Genomic DNA, 27049 nt, shown 5'->3' with positions numbered 1-27049 from the left:
GAATCTGAGGAGCAGTGCTATAGAAACAATTGACTATCAACTACTTTCTAATTCAATGCTCCTTCTGCTTGTTATCAACTTAGGAGTTGAAGATGGAATACACATTTGTTTCTTGCTTTCCAGAATCAACAACGGAGATAGGATGGGAGTATGAAATCTAAGCTAGAGATATAGTAATACCTACCTCAGTAGAGTGTTACAAATTTTGTGCTTCAAAAATTACACAAGGCCACTATGAATATTCTTTTTCAGCAATGGGTAAATTCACAGTGGATTAACTCTATCTTACTGTTTAATTTGAATTTCTGAAAAAGCTTCAGGTATTCACTGATTGTGATGATCAAAAGATTGAATTTTGACTCTCACTGATTGGGTACTATATATCCCCTTAAATAGACATAAATGCTTCAGATAAACATCTATAAGGATATGTTTATTGACTTTCTCATTATAAAATTTATCACAACATATTTCAAAAAACACATCATATATCAATGTCACTACAAAAGCCACCACAACCACCTCATTCTCATTAAAAATTATTGAAATATTTGGTGATAATTGTTGATTCTTTAATCAGAGCTCAGAAGGAGCTGCCAGGACTAACTGGCAGTGAGAGGAGAGAGCCCATTAGACCCAGAAAGGATGAGTCTTCACATCCGGAACTGAAGTGGGCACCTCCTTTCCATCAGAAAATACATAATACTTTGTACAGACCCTAGCAAACTCAGCAAAGGTCCAGCATCTCTTATCATTCATCAATTGAGGAATATAGAGTCTATCTTCATTTTGAGTTTTCTTCACAAAATAAATTTTTGTTCTCTGAAGCTCTGGTCTCCAGGCTCTGAGGACAACAATGCACAAATCCTTAGGGAAGTTCAGGCTCCACTTATTGACCCATCTCTGCACACAGCCTTTAAAATGGGATTTTCAGGTTGAAGAAGTCCTTGATCAGTTAATTTCAGGGGAATCTGTAATGTATAGACAAGCACATGGAGAAGCAATGAATGAAACACAAGGAACCAAAGCAGAAAAGTAGAGAAGATATATTAAGCCCAGTGATGCTCCACAAACAGAAAAACTATTTTTAGTATCATGTAGTTTGAATTCGTTCTACTCATTTTCTAAGGTGTGTCATGATTGGATAGTAAAATTATTCTTTTATCTGAAAAATTATTTCATAAACATTTATCCTATACAAGGCCTGAGATAGGAAGGTTTTGTAAGTTTTGGTAAGGAGAACTTCCCTCAAACATGAGAACCCTGTGGTCACCACACCTCATGACTATGCACAGGGTCTCTCCAGGAGACATGGAGCTGAATCTACACTGTGTTCAAGTTCACAGTCCATACATACACATGTCACACTAATCTGCATTGAGTCCATATGTTTTTTACACTTTGGTCTAGATTATAGATTTAGATCCCCCATGGTGAAGAACTCTAAATCTCAAAGATGATTCAAAAGAGACTCACTAGACTATAGATCTAAGAATTAAATGATGAATGAGCATATATTTTTCTGTGACTCAGCCCCTCTATTTGGTAAAACATCTTCAAATAAAACATTATGTATATGAAAAGCTACTGACCTGTGTTTTCTTATAAGTTTGGAAGGAAAAGGTCTGCATTACTTTGACAAGAGCAAATTTTATGTTCATGAGAGCAAATCTCGTGCCCATGCAGTTTCGAGGTCCATTTCCAAAGGGCATGTACATGTAAGGATTGATGCTGTCCTTGTTATTCTTACTGAACCTGGTTCCACAATAGATGAGAAGTCAAAAAAATATTAAAACCACAACAGTTACTTGTTTCAGTTTGTGCCTTAGACACCCCAAGCAATAGTGTAAAAAATGATTTCATGGGCTGGTCATTGAAATCCAGCTGTGGTTTTGCTATGAGAAATTTTAAGCTATAGAGTTTTTCTACCTTTCTCTTCTTTAGCCTATAGGAGTTTTCCACCTTTCTCCTCCTTAGCCTATAGGATCTTTCAGTCTTTTGAGATGAGATAAATGCTGTTTCAAAGGAAATCATGGTAAATTGAGACAGTAAAGAAAACAAAACACACATAAAATATAAGGAGTATAAGAGTGAATACATACAATGAAATGAGATAGTGATTATGTTAGTTATGGCATATGCTATAAAATTTAAATCACATAAACACAGACATACACACACACACACACACACACACACACACACACACACATGCATATACACAAACAGAGTCATGGTGCCATATCTGAGGAGAATTAGTTTTAGCAACGGAATAAACAAAATCCTGTGTGATCAAGTCTCTTATAGAAATAATGGGAACATACTTGTATAACCTATGCACATCCTGAAATATATTTTAAATCATCTCTGGATTGCTTATAATAACTAATAATATTTAAGTACTACATAAATACTTATTGTATTACACTGTTTAGGGAAAACTGACAAGAAAAAACATTTATAAGTTAGTTGAAATTATAGATGCAAAAACCATACATACATGCTGAGTATGGCACACACCTGTAATCCCAGCAACTTGGGAGGTGGAGACAGCAGTATCCCAAGTTCAAAGCCAGCTTCACCAATTTATTGAGGCCCTAAACAATTCAGCAAAACCCTATCTGTAATAAAATACAAAATAGGGCTTCGGATGTGGCTCAGTGGTGGACCACCCATGAGTTCAACTCATGGTACCCCGCAAAAAAAAAAAAAATCATACGTGCAGAGTTTGAATGTATATATTATCAGGTGCTAGCAAAAATCAAATATGATACAATCTAGTTTAGCAAAAATATCTATATATGCCTAGAAATATGTTTATGAGAACATGATCATATTATTAATTCATGATTATTTAAAGAATTTAACAAACTAAAAACTTTCTTCTCAGCAAAAGAAACAATTTGTGAGGTGAATAAAGAGCCTACAGCTCGGGAACAAATTTTTACCCCTCACACATTAGATAGAACATCAATTTCTAGGGTATATAAAGAACTAAAAGCGAAGTACCAATAAAAACAAATAACCCAATCAATATATGGGCCAAGAACCTTAACAGACACTTCTCAAAAGAGGATATACAAGTAATCAACAAATATATGAAAAAATTCTCATCATCTCTAGCTATTAGAGAAATGCAAATCAAAACTACTCTAAGATATCATCTCACTCCAGTGAGAATGGCAGCTATTATGATGCCATTATACGTGTTGGTAAAGATGTGGGGGGAAAAGTACACTCATACATTGCTGGTGGGACTGTAAATTGGTGCAGCCAATATGGAAAGCAGAATGGAGATTCCTTGGAAATCTGGGAATGGAACCACCATTTGACCAAGATATCCCTCTCCTTGGTTTATACCTAAAAGGTATAAACATGCTACAGGGACACTGCCACATCAATGTTTATAGCAGCACAATTCACAATAGATAAATTGTGGAGCCAACCTAGATGCCCTTCAGTAGATGAATGGATTAAAAAAATGTGGCATATATACACAATGGAATTTTACTAAGCATTAAAAGAGAATAAAATCAAGGCATTTGCAGGTAAATGGATAGTGTTGGAGAAGATAATGCTAAGTGAAATTAGCCAATTCCAAAAAACAAATGCTGAATGTTGTCTCTGATATAAGGAGGCTGACTCATAGTGGAGTAGGGAGGGGTAGCATGGGAGGAATAGAAAAACTCTAGATAGGGCAGAGGGGTGAGAGGGGAAGGGAGGAGGCAGGGGATTAGCAAGGATGGTGGAATGCGATGGACATCATTTTCCACAGTACAGGTATGAAAACATAAATTGGTGCAAAATACTTTATATACAAACAGAGATATAAGAAATTGTGTTACATATGTGTACTAAGAATTGTAATGCATTTTGTTGTCATTTATTTTTTAAAAAGCAATTTAAAATTTTTTAAAAAGAATTTAGGATAGTGAATGGACATAGCATTCATTTTGTTCCTCGTCACAAATTCATATCATTTTTCAAGAAAGTGTTATATTTATAACAAGAAAACTGACTAAAATACAAAGACATATATAAAAATAATTACATAGCACCTGTTTGTCATCTATGATAAGAAATAAAAAGACATGCTTGGACAACCCTAGCCCAGGGTGCTTCCATTTCCCAGAGGCCCTGTACCTTTCAGGGCAGAACTCATCAGGCTCTGTCCAGTGCTGTGGGTCTCGATGAAGAACAAAGCTTGATATCATCACCACTGTCCCCTTCCTAATGGGCACTCCATTAATTTCAACATCTTTCTTACAGACCCTCTCAAGTCTGCCAGCAATTTGGTACAACCTGAGAGTTTCATTCACCACCATGTCCAAGTACTCCATCTGTAACACGGTATCATAGGTAGCAGATGCCTGAAGAGAAATAAAGAGATTTTTGGAAATTCATGTTTGGAACTAAATTTAAACTCAATCTACATAGTTTTATTAAAGTGTTAGGAGGTCCCAGGAATAACAGAATGGTGAAGGAGAGTAGTGCTTACAATTGACTAAGCATTGTAATAAAAATCATGCCCATTTGAAAATTATGTCCATGGCCCATTGAGAAGTGCAGAGTAGTTATGAACATAAGAGTCCTATGGAACAATCCCAAATTCAGTGTATAATATCCTCAGCATCATCATGTACAATTTTTCCTCATGTGAGGAAAAGTTACTAATAGAATATGACAATTACACTCAGGCAAAATATGTGAAAGTCACTGTTACCTTTCTCTAGAAAAGTCACATGCCTACTTCAAGGAAATAGATAAGAGAAAATAACCCATTATATATCAGTTTTTTCTTGAATAACCCTGCTTTGAATATATATATATATATATATATATATATATATGTGTGTGTGTGTGTGTGTGTGTGTGCGCATGTGTGTATGTGTGTGTGTATATGTATATGTATATATATAACTTAGAGATAACACTACATCATTTAAAAAATGTTGGGAGAAACTGGTAACTTTTATCCCAGTACCACCGAAAGAAGGTTAAGATTTGATGGAACTGTGTCAAACAATTTCAGTTTCAGAGGACACTCTAAGGAGGATAGAAAGCCACTCTCAGCCCCACCCCTTATTGCTAGATCAGTCTCCTGGTTGTTCTTCATGGCTTCATTGTGAGCTCTGAAGAAGAGGCTTTGTGCCCACTTCACTGCCAAACCAGCCATGTCAGGCCCAGAGACCTGGTGTCTTCATATCCAATAGACTCAATAGACTTCCTGTTTAGGCAGAGGACAGCAGGCACAACATGTGGCTAATGCCTGGTATGACATTGGAGAGGATACAAGGTAGAAGTAAAGAATTTGGCTCAGGAGCCAGAAAACCTGACTCATCCCCTGGATGCTTCTCTCTAATACATGACTAGAGTGTGAAGATGTGTGGAGCAGAGCAGAGTCGGCCTGCCCACCAAGCCAGGGCTCACTCATCAGTAAGACAGGCAGGAGCTCATGCCACAGATCAGCATAGCTAATTATATGGACACTTGAGGATCACATACTTACACTTCCTAGGTGTCATCATGGTAACTGGTAATGGATACGACTGAAACTACACTATTTTAAAAATTCCTTGTAGTTTTGAGAATAGAATTTTCCCAAAACTACTGTTTTCTCCTTCATTTGTCTCTTCAGATCCTTTCCAAATAGAGCTGGTGCGAAGAATCAATGTATATAATTTGGTCAAAGCCTCCTAGGAAGTGATGAGGAGGGAGTCTTGTTGAAGCTCTGCCTCTTTCTCTCTCCTCCCTCTCCAGGTACCATCTTCTCACCTTATTGGGCAAAGCTGCATCAATCTCCTGCTGCAGTTTGGTCTGGACATCAGGATGGGTGGCCAGTTCATACAAAAGAAAGGAAAGAGCACTGATAGTGGTCTCATAGCCAGCAAAAATGAAGATAATTGATTGAGCCACAAGCTCCAGATCAGACAGGGCTAATGGAAGAGGAAACACAACTTAGGTCAATCCAGCAAATCACAACATCAGAAGTTTAGATGAAGAGAAATCCCATTAAAACCAACAGATCACTAGGCAGGACCATAGAAAAGCAATTCAGAGGCATTCTCAGAGTGGTTTTTCACTTCCGTGTCTATCTGATATGGGAGACAAAGGAAAACTTTTTTAATCCAGTTTTCCTGAGGTCTATACCACTCTTGGACTTAGCTACTAACTGTGCCATTCTCAGCACCACCAAAGATAGATAATTTCAAGAGATACCATTTCTATCTAAGATACACAGTATGATCAATATGGAGTTTTAGATTCCTGGACCCTGAAATAAACATGGTCCCCGTGCCAAACATGCAATTTAATATAAAAAAAATAATACATAAAACAAGTGTTTGAAATGTCTACAAGTTCAGATTTATTGATGATGATTTTCTATGATGATTTCATGAGAACATTTAATTATCAAATCTTTTATCCAAGTGAGTATGAACCCCATGAAATAGGTCTATAAAGTCAATGTTCAGGCCAGGTGCAGTGGCACACACCAGTAATCCCAGTGGGAGTCTGAGGCAAGAGGATCAGGAGTTCAAAGCCAACATCAGCAACAGTGAGGGGCTATGCAACTCTGTGAGATTCTGTCTCTAAATAAAATACAAAGTAGGGCTGGGGATGTGGCTCAGTGGTTGAGTGCCCCTGAGTTCAATTCCAGGTAACCGTCTCCCCTGCACCAAAAACAATTATGATTTGGATCTCGGCTGTTTACATTCGTAGCTACTAGCCACATGTGAATGTTTAAATTTTAAACAGTTCCTCAGTGGCACTAGCCACATGTCAAGTGCTAAGAAGGCACATGTGTTTGGTGGTTATTTTATTGAAGAGTTAAACTACAGACTGTTTCCTTCATCACAGAAAGCTGAATTGAAATGTGTAAATACATACAGGATAGACGAACGGATGGATGGATAGATAGATAGTTAAGCAGATAGATAGATAGATAGATAGATAGATAGATAGATAGATAGATAATATGTACATGTGAACATAAAAATATGTACACTGTGTCTAGGGTTTTAGCTCAGTGGTAGAACACTCACCTAGCACACTTTGAGGCACTGGGATTGGTCCTCAGCACCATATAAAAATAAAATAAAATTATTGTGTGCACCTACAACTAAAAAACAAAAATATCTTTTAAAAAATATGTATACTGGCAGGCTGTAGTAGTCCAGTCCTCATCTCTAGAATTAATTGCTTAACATTCAGGACTTTCTTAAGATGGTTGTCAAAGCACTAGGTACCTCAAATTAGAAATGCAATTGGAGTATTTGAGTATTACAGAAATAAGCAATAAATTTTAAAAAAAATTGAATGAGAGAGAAAAATAGTTTATATCACTGGAAGAAAGTAGATACAGAAATATTTCTTTCCTCTGTTGCATGTAGAAGTATTTCATGTTAATAATGTTGTCTACTGAGAGTATCTAAAAGCAAAAATCCACAAGATGATCACAAATTTTGATTTCTAAATTCCATTAATTGTAAAAACAAAAACAAAAAAATAAATCTGTCATGAGAAACAGAGCAGAAACCTAGAATATCTTAAATCAGAAATCAAGAAAATACTTAGAAAATAAATGAAAAGGGCACAGAATACACTGTATGCTATTATAATGTGGATACATGTCATAGAATGTACAAGACCAAGAGCAAACCCTAAAAAAATCTATGGACTGTGAATGGTAGACATTTCCTGAACTGTGATAAATATAACTCTCTGGTGGAGGATATTAGGAGTGAAGCAGTGTATTCATGACTACATGGAGAACCTCTGTGTTTTCAGTTCAATATTGCTATGGCCAAAATAAACAGAGCTGCCTTTAAAACAATTATTAAAAAGATGACAAGAATAATAGAGGACTCAGGAGCCTACATGAAGGGGATTCCAGTGGACAAATATGGGGGAATTGAACATCAAAATTAAAATAGTAAAAAAAAATAAGTTGAATACAAATACCATGCTAGTGAAAGAAATACTTGTTTATATCAGCTTCAACATTATTAACATGAAATACTTCTACATTTAGGTGTGCTTCTCTAGAAAGTTCCTCAGGCTACTGTATATGATATTTAAGCATGCTCTTTCTGCAACTAGGTAGAAATACTCTTCTTCCTGGAAAATCTCCTGCACATTTCCTGAACAATCCTTCCCTCTGAGTTTCCCCATCAGTAGATGAGGTAGCAACCGTGTTTACCTTTATGAGACTCCAAATCTTTGGAATTCTGCAAATTTATCATAAGCTGAAGAAAATCCACCCGATGCTAGAAACAGAGAGATTTCAAAGATAGAAGATCAATTATGAAGTCAGAAATAAGTTAATAGTAGAGAACTTATCTTCCCTTCTGAGACTATGACTTCTTTAAGTACAGAAGTCCAGCTGAAGTTTTCTAAGTCATCAGTGAAGAAAAACATCCATATACAAACTGAAGAGTAGGATGTTTCCTTGAGTGAAAACTGGCTGTGGTGTCCAATAGCTACTGGTCTTTGCTCCTGTAGATTCTGAACATAGCCTCCTGGCCAGAGAGTGGCTGGCTTTGTCTCCTGTTACATTTGTTTGCTTAGGGAGAAGTCCTGGACTTCAATATTTTGTTTTACTACCTTAATTCTTCATCAAAGATGCCATATATTAATCTCCTGACATTTTTAGAGCTCAACATCAGATTTTGGGAAAGCATCTTGAAAGTTCCCACCATGCTTGAAGGTATGAACTTTGTACTGACACCTGGAGGGCCCATCCTGGCTCCCTGGCCTACACACATCCTTGTGCTGGCCTTTGGACATGAGGCAAAACCTTCACCTAAAAAAACTCCATGCCTGCTCCATGAGGGTCCAGACAGTGCCAGCTACCCTGAGGATGCCTTCTGTGGAGAGTTTGTAAAGTGAGAGGTTTGGAAATGCAATGATTCTTGACCATATAAAATCTGATGAAATTACAGCACCAGGAAAATAATGTTTATGTTGAAATTTTATCTATTGAAGAGAAGGGATATGATAAAACATTTTTCCTCTATTTAAAAAAATCATTTCAACTGATATATAAGAACATTAAGCTATACACATATAAAAAGGTACCTGATTACTTTGATATATGTATATGCTATTTGATGTTTATGTCAGTTTAGAAACATCTTTAATTGCATTTATCATTTCCTGATGGTGGATGTTTTCAAAATCTATTAGGCTCAATTAATAAGAACAATTTTAACATAGTGCTGCAATAAACATGGGAGTACAAATGTCTCTTTGACATACTGATTTCATTTCCTGTGGTTATACACTTAGTAGTGAGATTGCTGGATTATACAGTGGGTCTGCATTTGATTTCTGATGGCCCTCCTCACAATTTTCCATAAAGGCTGCCCTAATTTGCATTCTAGTCAACAATGTACAAGGATTCCTTTTTTTATAGATTTTGGGCTTTTTCTATCAGCAATATTTATGCCTTGACAAACTAAATTTCATGCCCATTATTTAATTGTAAGTGCTTTCTCTCTGATTCATTATTTTTTCAGTATTTGGAATATATAATTTTATTTATTTAAGTCTTTTTATTAGTTCTTTTTAGTTATATGAGAGTAGAGTCCATTTTGACATAATTATAAAAGCATGGAATACATCTTACTCTAATTTAGTTCCCTCTCTGATTCATTCTTGTATCTCAATTACCAGATGCTAAATTCTTTATTCCTCCCAAATGAGAACCCTCTACTATTCTCAACCAAGAGTTCTTCATCTACCTTTTAAAAATATACAAAGAAGTATGGAAGTCATACACCCATAGGCAAATAAATTATCAAAAATGAACCTCCTCTGTAACCACCACTGGATTTTACCTGTTGTTTCTCTTGAAGGTGACTTTCTTTCATTCTCTTTATAACTTTCTTTAAAACATTTGTGACATCCTTTGGAAACAGAGATATTCATTGCCTCATAAATTGGAGTAAGGAATGGAAATATTACTGTAGGGGAAAGAAAAAACAAAGAACACTTCATTGAAAAATGTAAAATTTACCTGGAGCAATTACATCTTTTCTACCTATCAGAAAAGTGGAAGTCACAAGGGTTCCTAAAGAGGAACTCTTCCTGTTAGGACCACTGATTGGGCTCCAGGCCACTGGCGGAGCAAGAGGATGTCATATATACCGCCACCACCAAACCAGTGAGATCAGTGGCCCCTTGTGCCTGTGTGGAGTGACCAAAGGAGCAAGATGAAAACTCTGACCACTTTTCTCTTAATGTACTGGAATAGAGTGTCTTTGGATAAAACTAGGCCTTATTTTGAGGCTGCAGTTAATCATGCTCTTCAAGAAAGAGCAGTCAGGATGCGACCAACAGAACATGTGTTCCTTGAGCACCACAGGAGGAATCCAGAAGGCATTATTAGAAAAAAATTGGGAAACTTATAGTATGAGCAAATTGATCAATATATTCCTGAATTAACACTGGATAAAAGAAGAAATAGAGTGAAATATATATAGCTTTGAAAGAAAAAAAGGAGGCATAATATATCAAACTTATAAAATGGAGAAAAAGCCACTATTGATCAGAGGGAAATTCTTATCTATTAAATAAAAGCAAATATCACAAATTAATGATCAAACTTTACATAATAAATCATGAAAAAAAATAATATGACAGTCACTAATAGGGCATTATGGAAAAATGTGGATATGTAACCCATGTGATTCTGCAACTTGTATTTGGGGTAAAAATAGGAGTTCATATCCCACTTGAGTCAAATGTATAAAAGATGATATGTCATGAGTTATGTAATGTTTTGAACAACCAATATAAATAAATAAATAAATAAATAAATAAATAAATAAATAAATAAAAAACAAATACATTTCTTTGAAAAAAAAAACAACAACAAAATTCACAAAATAATAGCTACACTGACCCAGAAATAGAAAGGCTACAGTTAGTAGCATTCAAAATGAAAACTGGGGAAATACTGACACTATAAACAGAAAGAATTATAAAGATGTTGTAACAATCAGATTATTATAACAATTCTACAAATTACATAAATGAAATAGACAAATTCCTAAAAAGATACAAACAACAGAAACTGACACAAAAAGTAATACAAAATATATATTGACATACATCATGTGATGAGACTAAATTAGAAATTAAAAACTTTTAAAAAGTGAACCTCAGGTCCAGATATTCCATGGACAATTCTACCAAACATTAAAAGAACTAATACCAATTCTTTACCTCTTTACAAACATTCATAGAAATACCTAGTATTTTCTAAGTATAGAATACAGTGAACACTTGTAAAAGATCCTAAAATGCCCGTGTTAAACTAATCCTAAGACTTAACACAAAGATAACACAGGAGAAATACAAACTGATATATCTTATAATTATGGATGCAAAAATCTCAACAAAATAATTTGTTATTCTTCTCTCTCTCTCTCTCTCTCTCTCTCTCTCTCTCTCTCTCTCCCTCCCTCTCTCTCTCCCCACTTATCTATCTCCCCAAAATCTCTTTCTGTCTTTTCTCCTGCTACTAGCTAACATCTTTTGATTCCTCTTTTATGTTTCCTAAGATCTAATAACTCTAAATTCTCACCTCCTACTTTCTTAACATCTCATCCTAAACCCACCCCCCCATTCTCTCTTTGCCCACCATTATGAACTGTAGGTCCTTTTGCAACCTACTGTTTACATTGTGAATAATAATCAAACTCACCCTTTCTGTCTGTTGTGACAAAACTGTAAACATCTCAATAGAAGCTCTTTTGTTTAATTAAGCCTGAATAATTTTTTGCATTGGGATATGTTAATATTGATTTCCTCCTTAAAGGAGAGGTCATGGAATTCTGCAGGGACACTATAAGTCTATTGATATAAACTATAATACCTTAGATATACACTGCTAAAGGGAAAGACACAAAAACAATGTGAAAAAACAAGGGAAGAAAGAGCCACAAAGAAACCAAGATACATTACTAGAACCAATGGCCAGCACAGCAGAAGAGATGTCCAAGAGGAGTTGAGGAAGTATGTAATTAAAATGTTCTGTGAATTAAAGGATGATATAAGAAAGCAAAAACAGGCAACAAAAGGTCATTTCAATAAAGAGCTACACAGCCAAATACAGGAAGCAAAAGATTACTTCATAAGGCAATAGAGATTATAAAAAAAGGAAAAGAAATCATTGAAAGGAAGGAAACAATAAAGCAAATTAAAAACTCCATAGAAATCTTCACAAACAGACTAGATCACTTAAAAGATAGGACTTCAGACAATGAAGACAAAATATATAATCTTGAAAGTAAAGTTGACCACACAGTGAAGATGGTAAAAAACCATGAGCAGAACATTCATGAATTATGAAAAGGCCAAATGTAAGAATTATTGAGATAGAAGAAGGCATAGAGTACCAAAACAAAGAAATGAACAGTTTATTCGATAAAATAATATCAGTAACTTTTCCAAACCTGAATAATGAATTAAACAATCAAATACAAAAGGCTTACAGGACACCAAGTGTTCAAAATCACGACAGATCCTACACCAAGGCACATAACAATGAAAATGTCTAACATAAAGAATAAAGAAAGAAATTTAAAAGCCACAAGAGAAAAGAATCAGATTACATATAGGAGGAAATCAATTAGGATCTCTGCAGATTTCTAAACCCAGACCTTCAAAACTAGAGGGTCCAGGAACAATATATACCAAACTCTGAAAGAAAATGGATGCCAATCAAGAATCTTACATCCAGCACAATTAAGCTTTTGATTTCATGATAAAGTGAAAACCCTCCATAATAAACAAAAATTGAAAGAATTTAAAACTAGAAAGCCTGGACTACAGAATACATCCTTAGCAAAATATTCCATGAAGCAAAAATGAAAAACTGTCACGACCCCCTTGCCCGCAAGGAAGATGCGACTCAGGAATCTTCTTTCAGCAGTTTATTCAGGCCCTTGATATTTTTCTAATAATTCTTCTAATTCTCCTCAGATGCCCCTCCCAGCCTTAATAAAGCACCGCAAACCCCAATGCGAAGCTGCCACGTGGACCCTTCTCACAGGGTGCTAGAAAACAACACGCCAACTTTCTCTGATAAGGAGTTGACAATACGCCAACTCTCTCTGATATGGAGTTGTCCTTCACAGACCACAGCGGAGCCAGCGCCATCATGTAATGGCGACCACAGTCCGCAGGAACGGCTCACCACAGCTCCCCCTTTTTGTTTCACTAAGACAATACAGGCGAGAGTAGAGGTCCTATCCCACTGTGCAGAAGTGGCTGCATAGTATGGTCCAGCCCTAGGGGGCGCCTTCCCCAGATCTGACACCATATCAGCCGACGTCTTTTTTCGTGGGGCGGGGCGGAGACACGTCAAACCCGCATGCAATAGGACATGCTCCCCTTGAGGTCCCTCTTCTCAATGGATCACTCAAGTGCAGTGCCTTGCCTCGCATCCTGTATCGTGACGATGGTGAGTAAGAGCGAATAGCTGAGGTTGAACTGTGGCTGTCTAGAAGTACAACTACAAACAAGTTGGCAGCACCCTGAAAGAAAGGCACGGACTTTAAAGTGATAAAGACCAGTGTGGAAACCCTTCTGCGTGCAATGGCAACAAGACCTGCAGAGTGCAAGGGCTTTCCAGCACTAAAAGAAAGACAAAAGAAGGACATGTCGAACCCAGTGCAATGTTAGAATAACTTGGGGTGCAACGACCATGTCAAAGGCACTAGTGTAGAAACCCATCTGTGTGCAATGGTAGCAAGACCGGCAGAGTGCAAGGGCTTTCTGACACTAAGAGAATAACGAGGAAAGACATGTCAATCCCAGTGCAATGTTATAATAACTTGGGGTGCAATGACCATGTCAAAGATTTACTGTTTAAGATGCGCAAGCCAGACCTGAGGTGAGTTACCATGTTCTAAAGCTGCAAGAGCTTGTATGATCATAGCCTTATCTTGAGCACTACGAGCTTTAAGGCGACAGAGAAACCACAAACAGAGGAACATACAAAAACAACACAGTGCACCAAAAATGCCTACTCCCACCCACTCCTTAAAAAAGGAAAAGGCAGAAGATATCCAATTGGTGAATTGACCCAGAGTCACGGGATCGACACGGGTACTATTCAAGACAGCTATCTGGGTTAGTTGAGACTGGATCATGTCTTCCGCTTCCATGGACCAATTCCCGGCCAGATATCCACCAATGATGTGGGAAGCATTCCTGGAATCATTAAATCTGACAGAGGTTATACATAAATGTGCACGTTGGTCAATGCAGCCTAAAAGTACTAGGTCAGCCAATTCCTCTACCTGAGCTTGAAGAAAATCTATTCTTTGGTTGGCAGCTAAAATCCCTGACAAAATATGTTGATTAATCGCATTTTGGGATTCAAGTATAGTGGACGTTTGTTGAACAACCTGATTAATAGTGGCAGCAGTTTGTACTTGACTGGCCATGGCTACACCGGCCGTAACTGCTGCAGCAGCAGATGCCGCCACGGCTGTCACTATAGCTGCTGTGATTCCAAAATCTCTGTGGACTCTAAGTAGCTCTACAATAAGAAAGTTATCTGGATCCGCAGTGACTGGGATTGGGACAAAAGTTGGAATTTTCATAATCACTGCTACAGTCCAAGAACCATTCCAACACTCAGATAAGAAACAGGTAATATTAGAACAATCCAGCATCCCCGATGAGGTGTGATTAGCTAAAAGGAACAGGAACGGGGATTGGATACAGACCATTGCAGGAGGCAATGTGGCACTATGTAACAGAGAGTTGAACGAAACAGATGTAAGCCTATTACCTCGTTCACTCTCCTTAGTAGTGCCAGAAACATTAGCCAGCCAACTTTTGGCTCCTAGTAATTGAGCCAATGCAGAAATATCGGCTGAAGCCCCCTTCTCATTGGAAATGAGCCATTGAAACCAGGACCAACCTGTTCCTGTAGAGGAGTTGGCATTGTTGTTAAAGTTATAAACATATCTCTTCAGAAGGGGGGGAAAGGAGAAACCTTTAGCAACTTGATGTTTCTCCCAAGAATGATCCTGACAAGGCGTAAATGTTGGGGGAAAACCAAAATTAGGGGTACAGTAAGGAGAGGCCTTGAAATGAGTGGCATAGCGAGTACTATTAGAAGAAGCAGGCATTGGGATTAGTACCTCGGAGATAATAGCTAAAGTAGTTATGTTTAAAACAGAGCTAGTTGCGGGGGTCCCTGAGCCTGATTGCTTCCCTGAAACTACTTGGCTCAATACAGCACTGAGAATACTCCCTGAGACTCGACTGGACCGCAATGGGTCCTCCCAGTTAGTCAAATTTTTGGTCTTAAGGCTAATACAATTAGTGTTCCCAAGGCTGAAACAAAAAACTCCTGTGAGATTAACTTGACACTGATTAAAAATATTTTCCATGTCCCCTCTAGGAGAGGTACAAGGAGCAGACATCTCACATGAGGTAGAAAAAAGAGTGGGGAGGACACTAGAATTACTATGAACTGGCATTGGCATTGGCCATGCCCGTGCCACTGCCCACCACTGCATTGGTGTCATCTGTACCGTTGGCACCAGCATCAGAGCCAGAGCACTCATCAGAATGAAGCTTCTCATCATGGGACTGTTGTGGCACCTCCTGCTGCTGGTTAGTAGATCTCGAGACTCTTCTTGTCAGGCGTTCAGGGATCCACAGCAGCTCCATGCGATCCTGGGGAAAAACACATACAGATTCTCGTGCCCATGTCAGCACGGGGTCAGGGCCGTTCCATTGGCCCGTAAGAACATCCTTCCACTTAACATAGTCAGTCACAGAGGGCTGAGGGGACACATGTCTATCGGCCGCAGAGCTGCCATGAATATCCAAATTCAAAAAATTAATGGTAAAAAGAGCTAAGGACAGGCGTTCTTTAGGAGTGTGGTCAACTCCTATTCCCCCTTTTTGTTTTTCTAAGGTTTCTTTTAAGGTGCGGTGGGCACGTTCAACAATGCCTTGCCCTTGAGGATTGTAAGGCAACCCATGAGCAAGTTGTACTCCCATAGTAGAACAAAAAAATGTAAACTGTCTGCCAGTATAAGCAGGTCCATTATCAGTCTTAAGGGATGCAGGTGCACCCCATGCTGCCCATGCCTCTAAGCAATGAGTAATAACATTACGTGCCTTTTCTCCCGATAAAGCAGAAGCATGAATAATTCCAGAGTATGTGTCAATAGAAACATGTACATATTTGAGGTTACCAAAGTCAGGCACATGAGTTACGTCCATCTGCCAGCCAACCAATGGCTTCAATCCTCGTGGGTTTACACCATAAGTAGGAGGATGAAGAAATGTGACACAATGGGGACATTGTAATACTATCTGACGAGCATCCGCTCTTGAGATGGAAAAACGTCTGCGCAGTGTCATAGCATTGACATGAAAGTTGTGATGAAACAATTTAGCTTCTTCTAAGGAGGAGGCCAAGCATACCAACTGGCTTCTAGTTGCCGAGTCAGCACAGGCATTACCCTGCGATAACGGGCCAGAAAGAGAGGTGTGAGCCCGAATCTGCATTGGATAGAAAGGGGCAGTACAGCTACGGATAAGCTGTTGAAGCTGATTAAAGTAAGCAGACACATTATGGGTGTCACTAATAGCTCCTACAGCCTCCAGAATTTTGAGCACCTGCACCACATAGATGGAGTCCGAAATGAGATTGAAAGGAAAAGAACACTGTTTAAAAACTTCAATGATAATTTGTAGTTCTACCCATTGTGGATTTCCAGGAGCAAATTGATGCTGGACAGGGGGAGAGTCATTAATCACATAAGCTCCCATTCCAGACTTAGAGCCATTAGTAAAAATGTTAACAGCCCCCGGAATTGGAGTGGGTGAAGTTACTCTAGGGAAAATGATAGGATGCTCTTTAACAAAATGGAGTAATGGATGAGAAGGGTAATGATTATCAATATCCCCTTGAAACGAGCAACATAGAATGGCCCAGTTGTCTAGAGTAGCACACAAAACATTAATTTGAGCTTTAGAATAGGGTATGATAAGAGAAGAAGGTGCTTGTCCTAAAAATTGAATGCTCTGTTGAACCCCTCTAAGTGCTAACGCTGCAACAGCATCAGGATAGTATTCTAAAGATTTTCCTGGGGATACATGTGGGTGGATCCATAGTAAAGGCCCATCTTGCCACAGTACTCCAGTAGGCTGCCTCATAGTGGCAAGCACACATAACTGGAAAGGTTTATCACTCTGGAGCCTGCATAGAGTAGCATGTTGTATAGCTTCTTCTACTTGTATAAGGGCCGCTCTGGCCTCTTTAGTGAGGGTACGAGGGGAAGTAAGATCTGGATCACCCTTAAGAATAGCATACAAAGGCTGGAGCACGATATTAGGAATATGTAAATAACCTCTTATCCAATTAATATCTCCCAACAGTTTTTGAAAGTCATTTAGAGTTTGGAGATCCTGAGTTCTTATAGTAACTTTTTGTGGTTTTAACATGTCATATCCAATTGTTGCTCCCAAATACTGAATAGAATCCCCTGTTTGAACCTTTTCAGGTGCAATATGTAATCCATATTGAGCTAACAACTTCACCAGGTCTTTATAGGCCTCATTAACTGACTGCTCTAATTTGGCTGCCAATAATACATCATCCATATAATGAATAATCTTGATGGAAGGATATTTTTGTCTGAGAGGTGCGAGTGCCTTCCCTACATACATCTGACAAATCGTAGGACTGTTAGATATTCCCTGTGGTAAAACAACACACTCAAACCTTTGATCTGGTTCCTCGTGATTACACGAGGGAAGGGTGAAGGCAAAACGCTGTGAGTCTTTAGGATGCAAAGGAATAGAAAAGAAACAGTCTTTAATGTCAATAGCAATGATATGCCAGCCCTGAGGAACAGAGGAAAGCAGTGGCAGCCCTCTTTGAATGGGCCCCATAAGTTGCATTTGAGCATTAACTGCTCGTAAATCATGCAGTAGGCGCCACTTCCCTGATTTTTTCTTAATGACAAATATGGGAGTATTCCATGGAGAAGTAGAATGTTGAATGTGGCCCAAGTCAAGTTGTTCTTTAACTAGGTCATGGGCTGCTGCCAATTTAGCCGAGGGAATGGGCGACTGAGGCACCCAAACAGGCTCCTCGGTGAGCCAAGTTATGGGTATTTGAGCTTGATAAGGGGCATGGCTCTATCAGGATCTCCAAAAATCTTTCCAGCGGCATCCACCATCCTTGTTACAAAATCTGAAAAGGGTTCTGTAGGGCCTTGTATAATGTTAGTCAGGTTACCAGACACCTCTCCTCTATTTGGAAGTGATTTCCATGCCCGAATGCAAATATTATTAATCTGGTCATATGCTTCAAGAGGAAATCCTGTCTGTTGATTAGCAAATCTCCCTTGCCCCAAAAGCATGTCTTTGTCCCAATGGGGGTGTCCTGCTGCATGATTTTGGGCGGCCTGCTCTGCTGCGCCCTCTAGCACAAATGCTCTCCAGTCCAAATATTTGCCTGGGGAGACGCAAGCCCGAACGAGGCTAGCCCAATCAGAGGGAGTCATGCAGTATCTGGACAGGTTCTCTACCTGAGTTAGTGTAAAAGCGGCATCGACCCCATAAGTGCGCACAGACTCCGCCAGGGTCTTTACAATTTTGAAATCCAAAAGCTCATGAAATCTTCCCCTATTATCATCCTGAAAAACTCGATAAGCAAAACACATCTCAGCATTAACAGCCCTCCATGTTTGGGCGTGGAAACTTCGTCCTGAAACACCCCCGCCATACGAAGGCGGATCGGGAGGCTGTCCTTTCTTGAGCCCTTGCTTATCTCTCCCTAGCTGCCGAGACAGCGTCTCCAGCTCCTCCTCTTCATTATCTTCCACCTCTGACCCACTTTCGCATGGGGGCGTGCGCAGCACACTGAGATCTGGATACAGTCTCCTCCCGTTCTCCACGCCCCGCACACTCCCCTCTTCCTGAGACACTTCACTCTCTGTTGTTTCTGATTTTTCCTCATGTAATTGTTCTAAAACTTCCTGCCCTTTAACAAGCGCTTCTTGGCATCTGCCATCCGTAAGGCAACTACAGACCATCTTCCAGAGGGGTATCACCCCGCCCTCTAACATGCCTTGCTCACAAGCAAAATCAAGGTCTTTGCCTAATTTATCCCAGCTGGGTGTAGTGAGTCTGCCTGAAAATGCAAACCACGGTGCAGCTGTATCTACCCTCTGTAAAAATTTCTCCAAAGTGCGATGTTTAACCTCTAGTCCCTTGGAACGTAAAAGGCCATCTAGGGCCAGAAGAAGTGGACTTGAAGTCACGGCACCCATGACGCAACACAAGAAAATACAGAAAACGAAAGTGAAAATACACAAAAACAAAACGAAAATACACAGAAAACAAAACGAAAATACAGAGTGCAATTGCTATGAGATGTAACGCCCTCTCTTTATTTACAGAGGAGCAGGTACCTTTTAATGCTCCCTCTTTATGTATAGAGGAGCCTCCGCTTTTTAACAGCGGGTCCCATCTTACCTGGGACTTACCGGCACGCCTCCCTGGCTGCTGAAAGTTCTGGTTCCTGGGTTTTTCTTTTTTTCTCCCGGGTTTCGGCACCACTTGTCATGACCCCCTTGCCCGCAAGGAAGACGCGACTCAGGAATCTTCTTTCAGCAGTTTATTCAGGCCCTTGATATTTTTCTAATAATTCTTCTAATCCTCCTCAGATGCCCCTCCCAGCCTTAATAAAGCACCGCGAACCCCAATGTGAAGCTGCCACGTGGACCCTTCTCACAGGGTGCTAGAAAACGACACGCCAACTTTCTCTGATAAGGAGTTGACAATACGCCAACTCTCTCTGCTATGGAGTTGTCCTTCACAGACCACAGCGGAGCCAGTGCCATCATGTAATGGCGACCACAGTCCGCAGGAACGGCTCACCACAAAAAACAACCATGAAAATCAGCAAAGGGAGAAAGTACACTAAAGGAAAAGACAATCAAAGGTGAAACCAAGTCATGTTAAAAACCAAAATTAAGCAAAATGACTGGAAACATGAACCATGTTTCAATAATAACCCTGAATGTTAATGGCCTAAACTCATCAATCAAAAGACATAGACTGGAAAATTGGATTTTTTAAAAAACCAACAACATGCTGGCTTCAAGAGACTTATCTCATAGGAAAAGACAACCACAAACTGAAGGTGAAAAGTTGGGAATAAATATACTATTCACATTGACTGTGTAAACAAGCACAGGTTTTCATCCTCATATCAAATAAAGTAGACATCAAGACAAAGTTAATTATAAGGAATAAAGAAGGACATTTATACTGCTTAAAAAACCATTTATCAACAAGATTGAATGAAATAAACAATAAATAACAATTATAAATACTTAAGCACCAAACAATGAATTATGGGCTAACAAGAAAAGGACAAATGTAATGGCCATCTACATTCTTCAAACTCTTCTCAATTTCAAGAGTAAAATAGACCACAATACAATAATACTGGGTGACTTTAACACAACACATTCACCACTGGATGGACCTTCCAAACAAAAGCTAAACAAAGAAACTATAGAACTCAATAATACAATCAATAACTTAGACTTAACATACATACAACAATTATAAGAATAAAATAAAAAGAACAGACATACAGAAAATATTTCATCCATCAATGATTCAATACACTTTCTTCTCAGCGGCACATAGATCCTTCTCTAAAATAGGCCATATATTATGCCACAAAGCAACTCTTAGCAAGTACAAACAGAGATACTACCCTGAATGCCATCAGATTATAATGGAATGAAAAACTATTTAAAAAATTTATACTCCAATTAAATAGAAAATAACAAAGACATCGACAAATTTCTAGAGTCATGATCTATCCAAACTGAATCAAGCTAATATACACAAGTTGAACAAATCAATTTCAAGCAAGTAAATAGAAGACACCATCAAAAGCCTACATACAAAGAAGAGCTTGACCAGTCAGGGTGGGTGGAGGGTCATCCGAAGAATGGAGGAACTTTGGATAGGGGAAGGAAAATGGAGGGGAGATGGGTGCAAAATTGATGGTGGAATGAGATGGACATCATTAACCTAGGAACATGTAAGATGACACAAATGGTGTGAATCTACTTCATGTACAAATACAGAAGTGAAAAGTTGTGCTCCCTTTGTGTTTTATGTAGTGGAATGCATTCTGCTGTCATCTATAATTCATTAGAACAAATAAATAAATATTTTTTTAAAAAATAAAGTACTCACATATGCTTCAGGATGGAAGAATTTGAAAATACAATGATAAATGAAAGAAGTCAGACATGCAAAGCCACATATTGTAGGATTCATTAATACAAAATTCACAGGGGCTGGGGATGTGGCTCAAGCGGTAATGCGCTTGCCTGGCATGCACAGGGTGCTGGATTTGATCCCTAGTACCATATAAAATAAAGATGTTGCCCACCGAAAATTTAAAAATAAATATTTAAAAATTCTCTCTCTCTCTCTCTCTCTCTCTCTCTCTCTCTCTCTCTCTCTCTCTCTCTCTCTCTTTATCTCTATCTCTTGAAAAAAATAATAAAATTCACAGTATCAGTAAATCTATAGTCAGAAAATAGATTCATGGTTGCTTAGGCTTAGGGAATAGAGAGTTGATAATGAAATGGTAGCCTGCTTCTGTGTTGACAAATGGTCACTAGTGATGGCTGAGTATATCTTTGTACTGAAAACAATTTCATTGTATAATTAAGTGGGGTAATTAAAAGATTATTAATTACGTATCAATAATGATCTTATTTAAATAAAGGGAACAAATAATATGGTATTCCACATACTTATTGAAAAACCAAAGGGTCAAAGAAATTAAATTTTAAGATCTTCCTGACTTTCTCCACAAAGGGATCTTGTGGGTTGCTTAGGGAATCAATGTTCACTCCAAATGATGTAGCAGTGATCAAATCCATGCTGTAGGCCCCAAAGATGCTGAATAGAGAAAGATATGATATGGAAAGATAAAACCAGTGCCTCTTCCCAATCCTTCCACTACACATGCAGCAAGACGTTGGAGTAAGTTCACATACCCAGGCAAGACAGGCAGAGAGCCACACACTCACAGTTATCTGCTGAACTATCAGATGAGTCCATGATCCCTTCACACTTACTATGAGGCCTTTATGAGTTTCAAATGAGGTACTGCCCTTGTTCCAGAAGTGATGGGGACAGTGAGGTGAGTAAGACTCACCTCTGAACTCAAGAAGCTCACCCACACAGGGATAAAATCCATAATCAGACACACTACAGTAGCACAAATAGAATGTGAATAATGATAGTTGTGTACAAACTGAGCTTCATCAGGACAAGGGAGGAATAACTAAGTCTTCCTAGAGGATTCATAAAAGATGATCTTGACCTTGACAGTATTTTGTCTTCTAGCATATCCAAAGTCACAAATATTTGCAGCCAAACAAACCTTGGTGGATACAAGAGAGATCCTTTCTCCCCCAGCTGCCCTGTCTCCTCCTGAGAGCAGCACCTTCTTGGATGAACAGTTGGAGTTGTGACTCCAAACACTTGCTTCATCTGCTCATTGCACTATCTCAACATTTGGAATTCAGTTCTGTGGCAGGCAGTTGGAGAGGCTCCTGGTGGAGCTTGGAATGCCAGAGCTGCCCTGCTATTTACTCTTTCAAGTTGATAAACTTGCCCTTCTCTGATTCCAGTCTCGTGTTTTTCACCAACAAATCTCCATACTGGTTAATGATGGGGAACATCTACGCACAAAACACAAAATCACCCATAGTTAAGTGAGAGACTCAGTCACCAAGGTTATGGTTTTCCCAGGATAAAGAAGTATGAGACATTTATAATGAATCTTACTATTTCTCTTCTAAAACATAAAGACAAAAGAACATTTTTAGGATTCAAATTCAGAGAACTATCCCTTTAAAAGGGACTACTATCTATTTCATTTTCTATCCATCCCCAGGTTTATTCTCTAAGTTTTCAATGAAAATACCTCTTTACCTCCTTGAATTTTCCACTGGTGAAGGTTGGAGATAGCTGTGTTATTATTCTCTTCCACTCTTCATCCTCAGACAAGGAGATGGCTTTTTTCATAAATCCCTTTGGACCAAGATTCTAGCACCGAAAGGAAAAGAGATTTTGTCCTACATAAATGTTGAGGTCTCCACAGTTGCAAAAGTTGTTAAATAAGTATCATTTATTAAAAAAATGTTTAGTGACTGCCTACTAGGTAGCTGGCCCTATGTCAGACACTCAATAATATTTATTCCAAGTGACATAACCTCCTGAGAGTTTGAAAGAGATACCCAGGTACCTCACACCACTTTTGGACTTTATATTTCAACCTTTGTTTAGATGCAAAATTTCCACTTGGTTGGAAACTTTTTCCAGGGGAATAGACAGGAAGAATACCTAAGAAGACATAGTACAAAGTCAAGGGCTATGCAGAGCTGAAATGGGTTGGTGACAGATACCAGATGTTCTTGGTAAACTGTATGTTACCTAAGATCAGTTCTGTCTTTACATGCATTTAAGGCATAAGCGTCTTGATAAAAGGGTGCCTAGGTATAATAATTTTAAAAATAATAATATTTGAAACTTAAAGGATTTGGAATATAAGTGTAATACAGGGAAAAAAACACAAGTTTTTAATGGAAGTTGTTTCAGTATTTTCTAAAAGGGCAGAGGAGAAAAGGAAGATAATTTTATTTTTCACCTGGGTGCTAGACTTCCAAAGTAAAACCCTTGAAATTTAGTTCTGTCATCTAAAATATATTTTTGTGTTAAAATATATGTTTCCATCCAGGCACAGTGGTGCATGCCTGTAATCCCAGCAGCTCAGGAATCTGAGACTGGAAGATCACAAGTTCAAAGCCAGCCTCAGCAGTGTTGAGGTGCTAAGCAAATCAGTGAGACCCTGTCTCTAAATAAAGTACAACATAGGACCAGGAATTTGGCTCAGTGGTCTAGTGTCCCTGAGTTCAATCCCCAGAACCCCACTACTACCAAAAAATGTATGCTTCCAGCACTCATTCACTGTTAACATTTAGGGGATTAGCAGCAGAGGGAAGCTTCTTCAACTTACCAGAGATTCTACAAAAAACAATTTTCAGCTAACAATATATATACTGGTGGCAAACTGAATGCTTTCTCTCAAGCATCAGGAAATAATTCAACAACATCTGCTCAGTCATACACAGAAAGTCAAGTAAAAACGTTCATCTGAGTGTAGATTAGTGATTTATACATGTTGGGAAGGGGTATGTAGAAGGCAAGTAAATAGAGGCTGGATTTGAGTAATGTGCAATATATGCATGTATTGAAGATTGCAGAAAATTCAATTATCATGCACAATTTTATATATTAATCAAAGTTTTTAAATTTTGGTTTGAACCCCAGGTCTTGTGCCTGCAAGGTAAGCACTCTACCAACTGAGCTATATCCCTAGCCATCAAAGTTTTTAAAAAGTGAAGATAGAGATCATATGGAATCTACACACACACATTAGCCTCATCTTAAAATTGGGGTAAACTTTGGAAGATTAAAGTCTATATACTTCAAAAGAAATGTTCACTCTCATGGCTATTATTCAACCTCACACTGGAACTCCCAGCTGATGTCAGAGGAAAAGAAAAACAAATAAATAAAAGAAATAAAGATAGTATTTTTCCTATTTATAGGTGCAATCTTTGTCAAATGTGGTCAACAAACCAGAAATCAGGCACATTTCTAAGGTTAATGAAAATTGGTGAAAACACATTAAAAACACAATCTAAATCTACACAAATTTAGGCATGTGATACATTTGGACAGAGCTGCACACTCATTCATATAGGCACACAAAACGGGAAAAATGAAAATAAAAAGCCTAGATTGTACCAATTTCCTGTTAATAAAGAAACAAGAACTTAATAAATTTATAGTCATGTAAGAAATTTTCATTGGGTAAAATAGAATAAATTATACATGAAACTGCCTGGTAATTTTTTTGGCAAGTAATGCCCTCTGAATTTGTAAATATCTCAGGATAAAAGTTGAGTTTATAAATAAAATAAATAAATAAATAAATAATGTAACTTTGGATTAGACACAGGGGAACAAAGGGAAGGGTGAGGGGGTGGGAATAGGAAAGACTGTAGAATTAATCAGACACAACTTTCCAATGCTTATATGTGAATACACAACTAGTGAAACTCAATATTATGCACAAACACAAGGATGGATGTTGTACTTCATGTATGCATAATATGTCAAAATATATTCTAGAGTCATGTATAACTAAAAAGAACAAATAAAAACTTAAAAATATAAATAAATGTTATACTGTTGAAAAGTGAGTGCTTACCTGCCGTTTGGTGAACACAGAATAGCATTCTTTGATGAGCACTGTTTTAATAATGCTGGGCTCTGTAGTAGCCAAAACAGGTTGTGAACCATTAAACAGGCTGTGTTGGGAAAGCAAAGCTAATTAAATCTAACAGGCCATATTCTGCAGCAGGAATCCAGACTTTGATCCTGATGTTACCTATTCTACCTGCCTACTCCTACAATACATAGCAACATGAATTTCTGTTTGGGGATTCTGACCATATAAGCCACTGGATTCTTAATAGCATAAAGGGAAATGTAGGTAAAGTAGGTAGGAAGATAAACTTAGAGACAAAATACACCTTCTAAGAGATCATAATTAGAAATAGCATTGGAATACTGGTTAAATCTAGATGGTGAATACAATAGTATTGCCTATGGTACTTTCCATAACTTATTTATCTGTTTATTTATTTACTTATTGAGTTATTTTTTTTAATTACAGATGGAGAGAAGCCTTTATTTGTCTATTTTTATGTGGTGCTAAGGATCAAACCCAATGCCTCATTGTTCTATGCAAGTGCTCTGCCACTGAGCTACAGCCTCAGCCCATACTCTCCACAACTTTTTACATGAAAAAATATAGGTTTATGAAAAATTGAAGGCAGATAATTGACTAAAATCTCACAATTACTAAGTTTTGCAAGTGGTAGCTGAAATGGGGCCTTTGGAGATCCAGTGGGGCATGTTGTGTCCTTGGATCACATGGTATCTATGGGCCATGTCAACTGAGCAGAACACTCTGGCCTGCCCTGTGGCTTTCTGGGGATTGATGAGAGAAGATGGAGATGAAAATTCAAAGTCTTCTACCACTATTTTTAGTGTAGAGCAAAATGATTACACCTCATCTATGGCTCCCACCAAAGCCCGACCAGCTCTAAAAGGGAATAGTTGGTATAGTTAACTGAGGCCACCCTCCAATATAAACCCCATCAATCCACCAAGGAACTCACTGGTGGAACTACATCCTATGTCTGGTCTTAACATCAAATGGATGAAAGAGAGGAAGAAATGCTTCATTGAAAAGTCAACACTGAAAACTTAAAAAATGGCATATGAGCAACAATAATTATGACAATTAAAAATAAGAAAGAAAGTTAAGGAAATGAAAAAAGCTGAGCGGAAATGGTTTCCCATCTGCTTTAGGGTACCTCCCAGCCTTTTGTTCAAAAGCATACATTAAATCTGAAATTTAAATAAGGGAATTTTGTCTTTAAATTAAAAGGAAATCAGTGGACAAAAGAGATGATGCCATAGATTTATAAGCCCATGATTTTTTTTGAAAAGTTCTCAAATAATACATTTTATTTATCTAAAGGATTAAAAAAGAAAGAAAAATGGGGAATACAGAAATAGCCAGACATTGGACACAAACTAAGGCTGGAGACTCTGGGTCATCAAAAGTAGGAGAAAAGCCAAAACATGCAATATTCTCAACCTAAGTCAGACTGTAGACCCAGACTCCTGGTGACATGCAGGATCACTGGCAGAACAATCCTCCAAAAACTTTGCAGCACAGAGGGTTGCATCCCAAAAGTTCTGGGCTGATGTTGTCCTCATGTGTTGGGGCACCACATCATAACAAGTCTACCAAAGAGAAATTTCCAGAATACTCACCCCAATGTTTTTCCATAGTTTTTATAACATT

At 38.2% G+C, this 27049-nt stretch overlaps 1 protein-coding gene across 1 annotated transcript; it reads right to left on the bottom strand.

Annotated features, from left to right (window-relative positions):
• Positions 1-412: 412 nt before the first annotated feature.
• LOC144364737 (cytochrome P450 3A9-like) lies at positions 413-27049 on the bottom strand. Its single transcript, XM_078024758.1, has 9 exons — positions 27019-27049; positions 25379-25440; positions 23035-23148; positions 15564-15708; positions 9843-9968; positions 5776-5936; positions 4144-4370; positions 1593-1755; positions 413-971 (listed from the first exon to the last, which is right to left on the bottom strand). The coding sequence occupies exons 1-9, from the start codon at positions 27032-27034 to the stop codon at positions 879-881; spliced, it is 1107 nt and encodes a 368-aa protein (XP_077880884.1). The 5' UTR covers positions 27035-27049; the 3' UTR covers positions 413-878.

Source organism: Ictidomys tridecemlineatus, chromosome 10 (assembly GCF_052094955.1).
Source record: "Ictidomys tridecemlineatus isolate mIctTri1 chromosome 10, mIctTri1.hap1, whole genome shotgun sequence".
NCBI classification, from domain to species: Eukaryota; Metazoa; Chordata; class Mammalia; order Rodentia; family Sciuridae; genus Ictidomys; species Ictidomys tridecemlineatus.
This window is presented reverse-complemented; position numbering and strand designations above follow the sequence as displayed.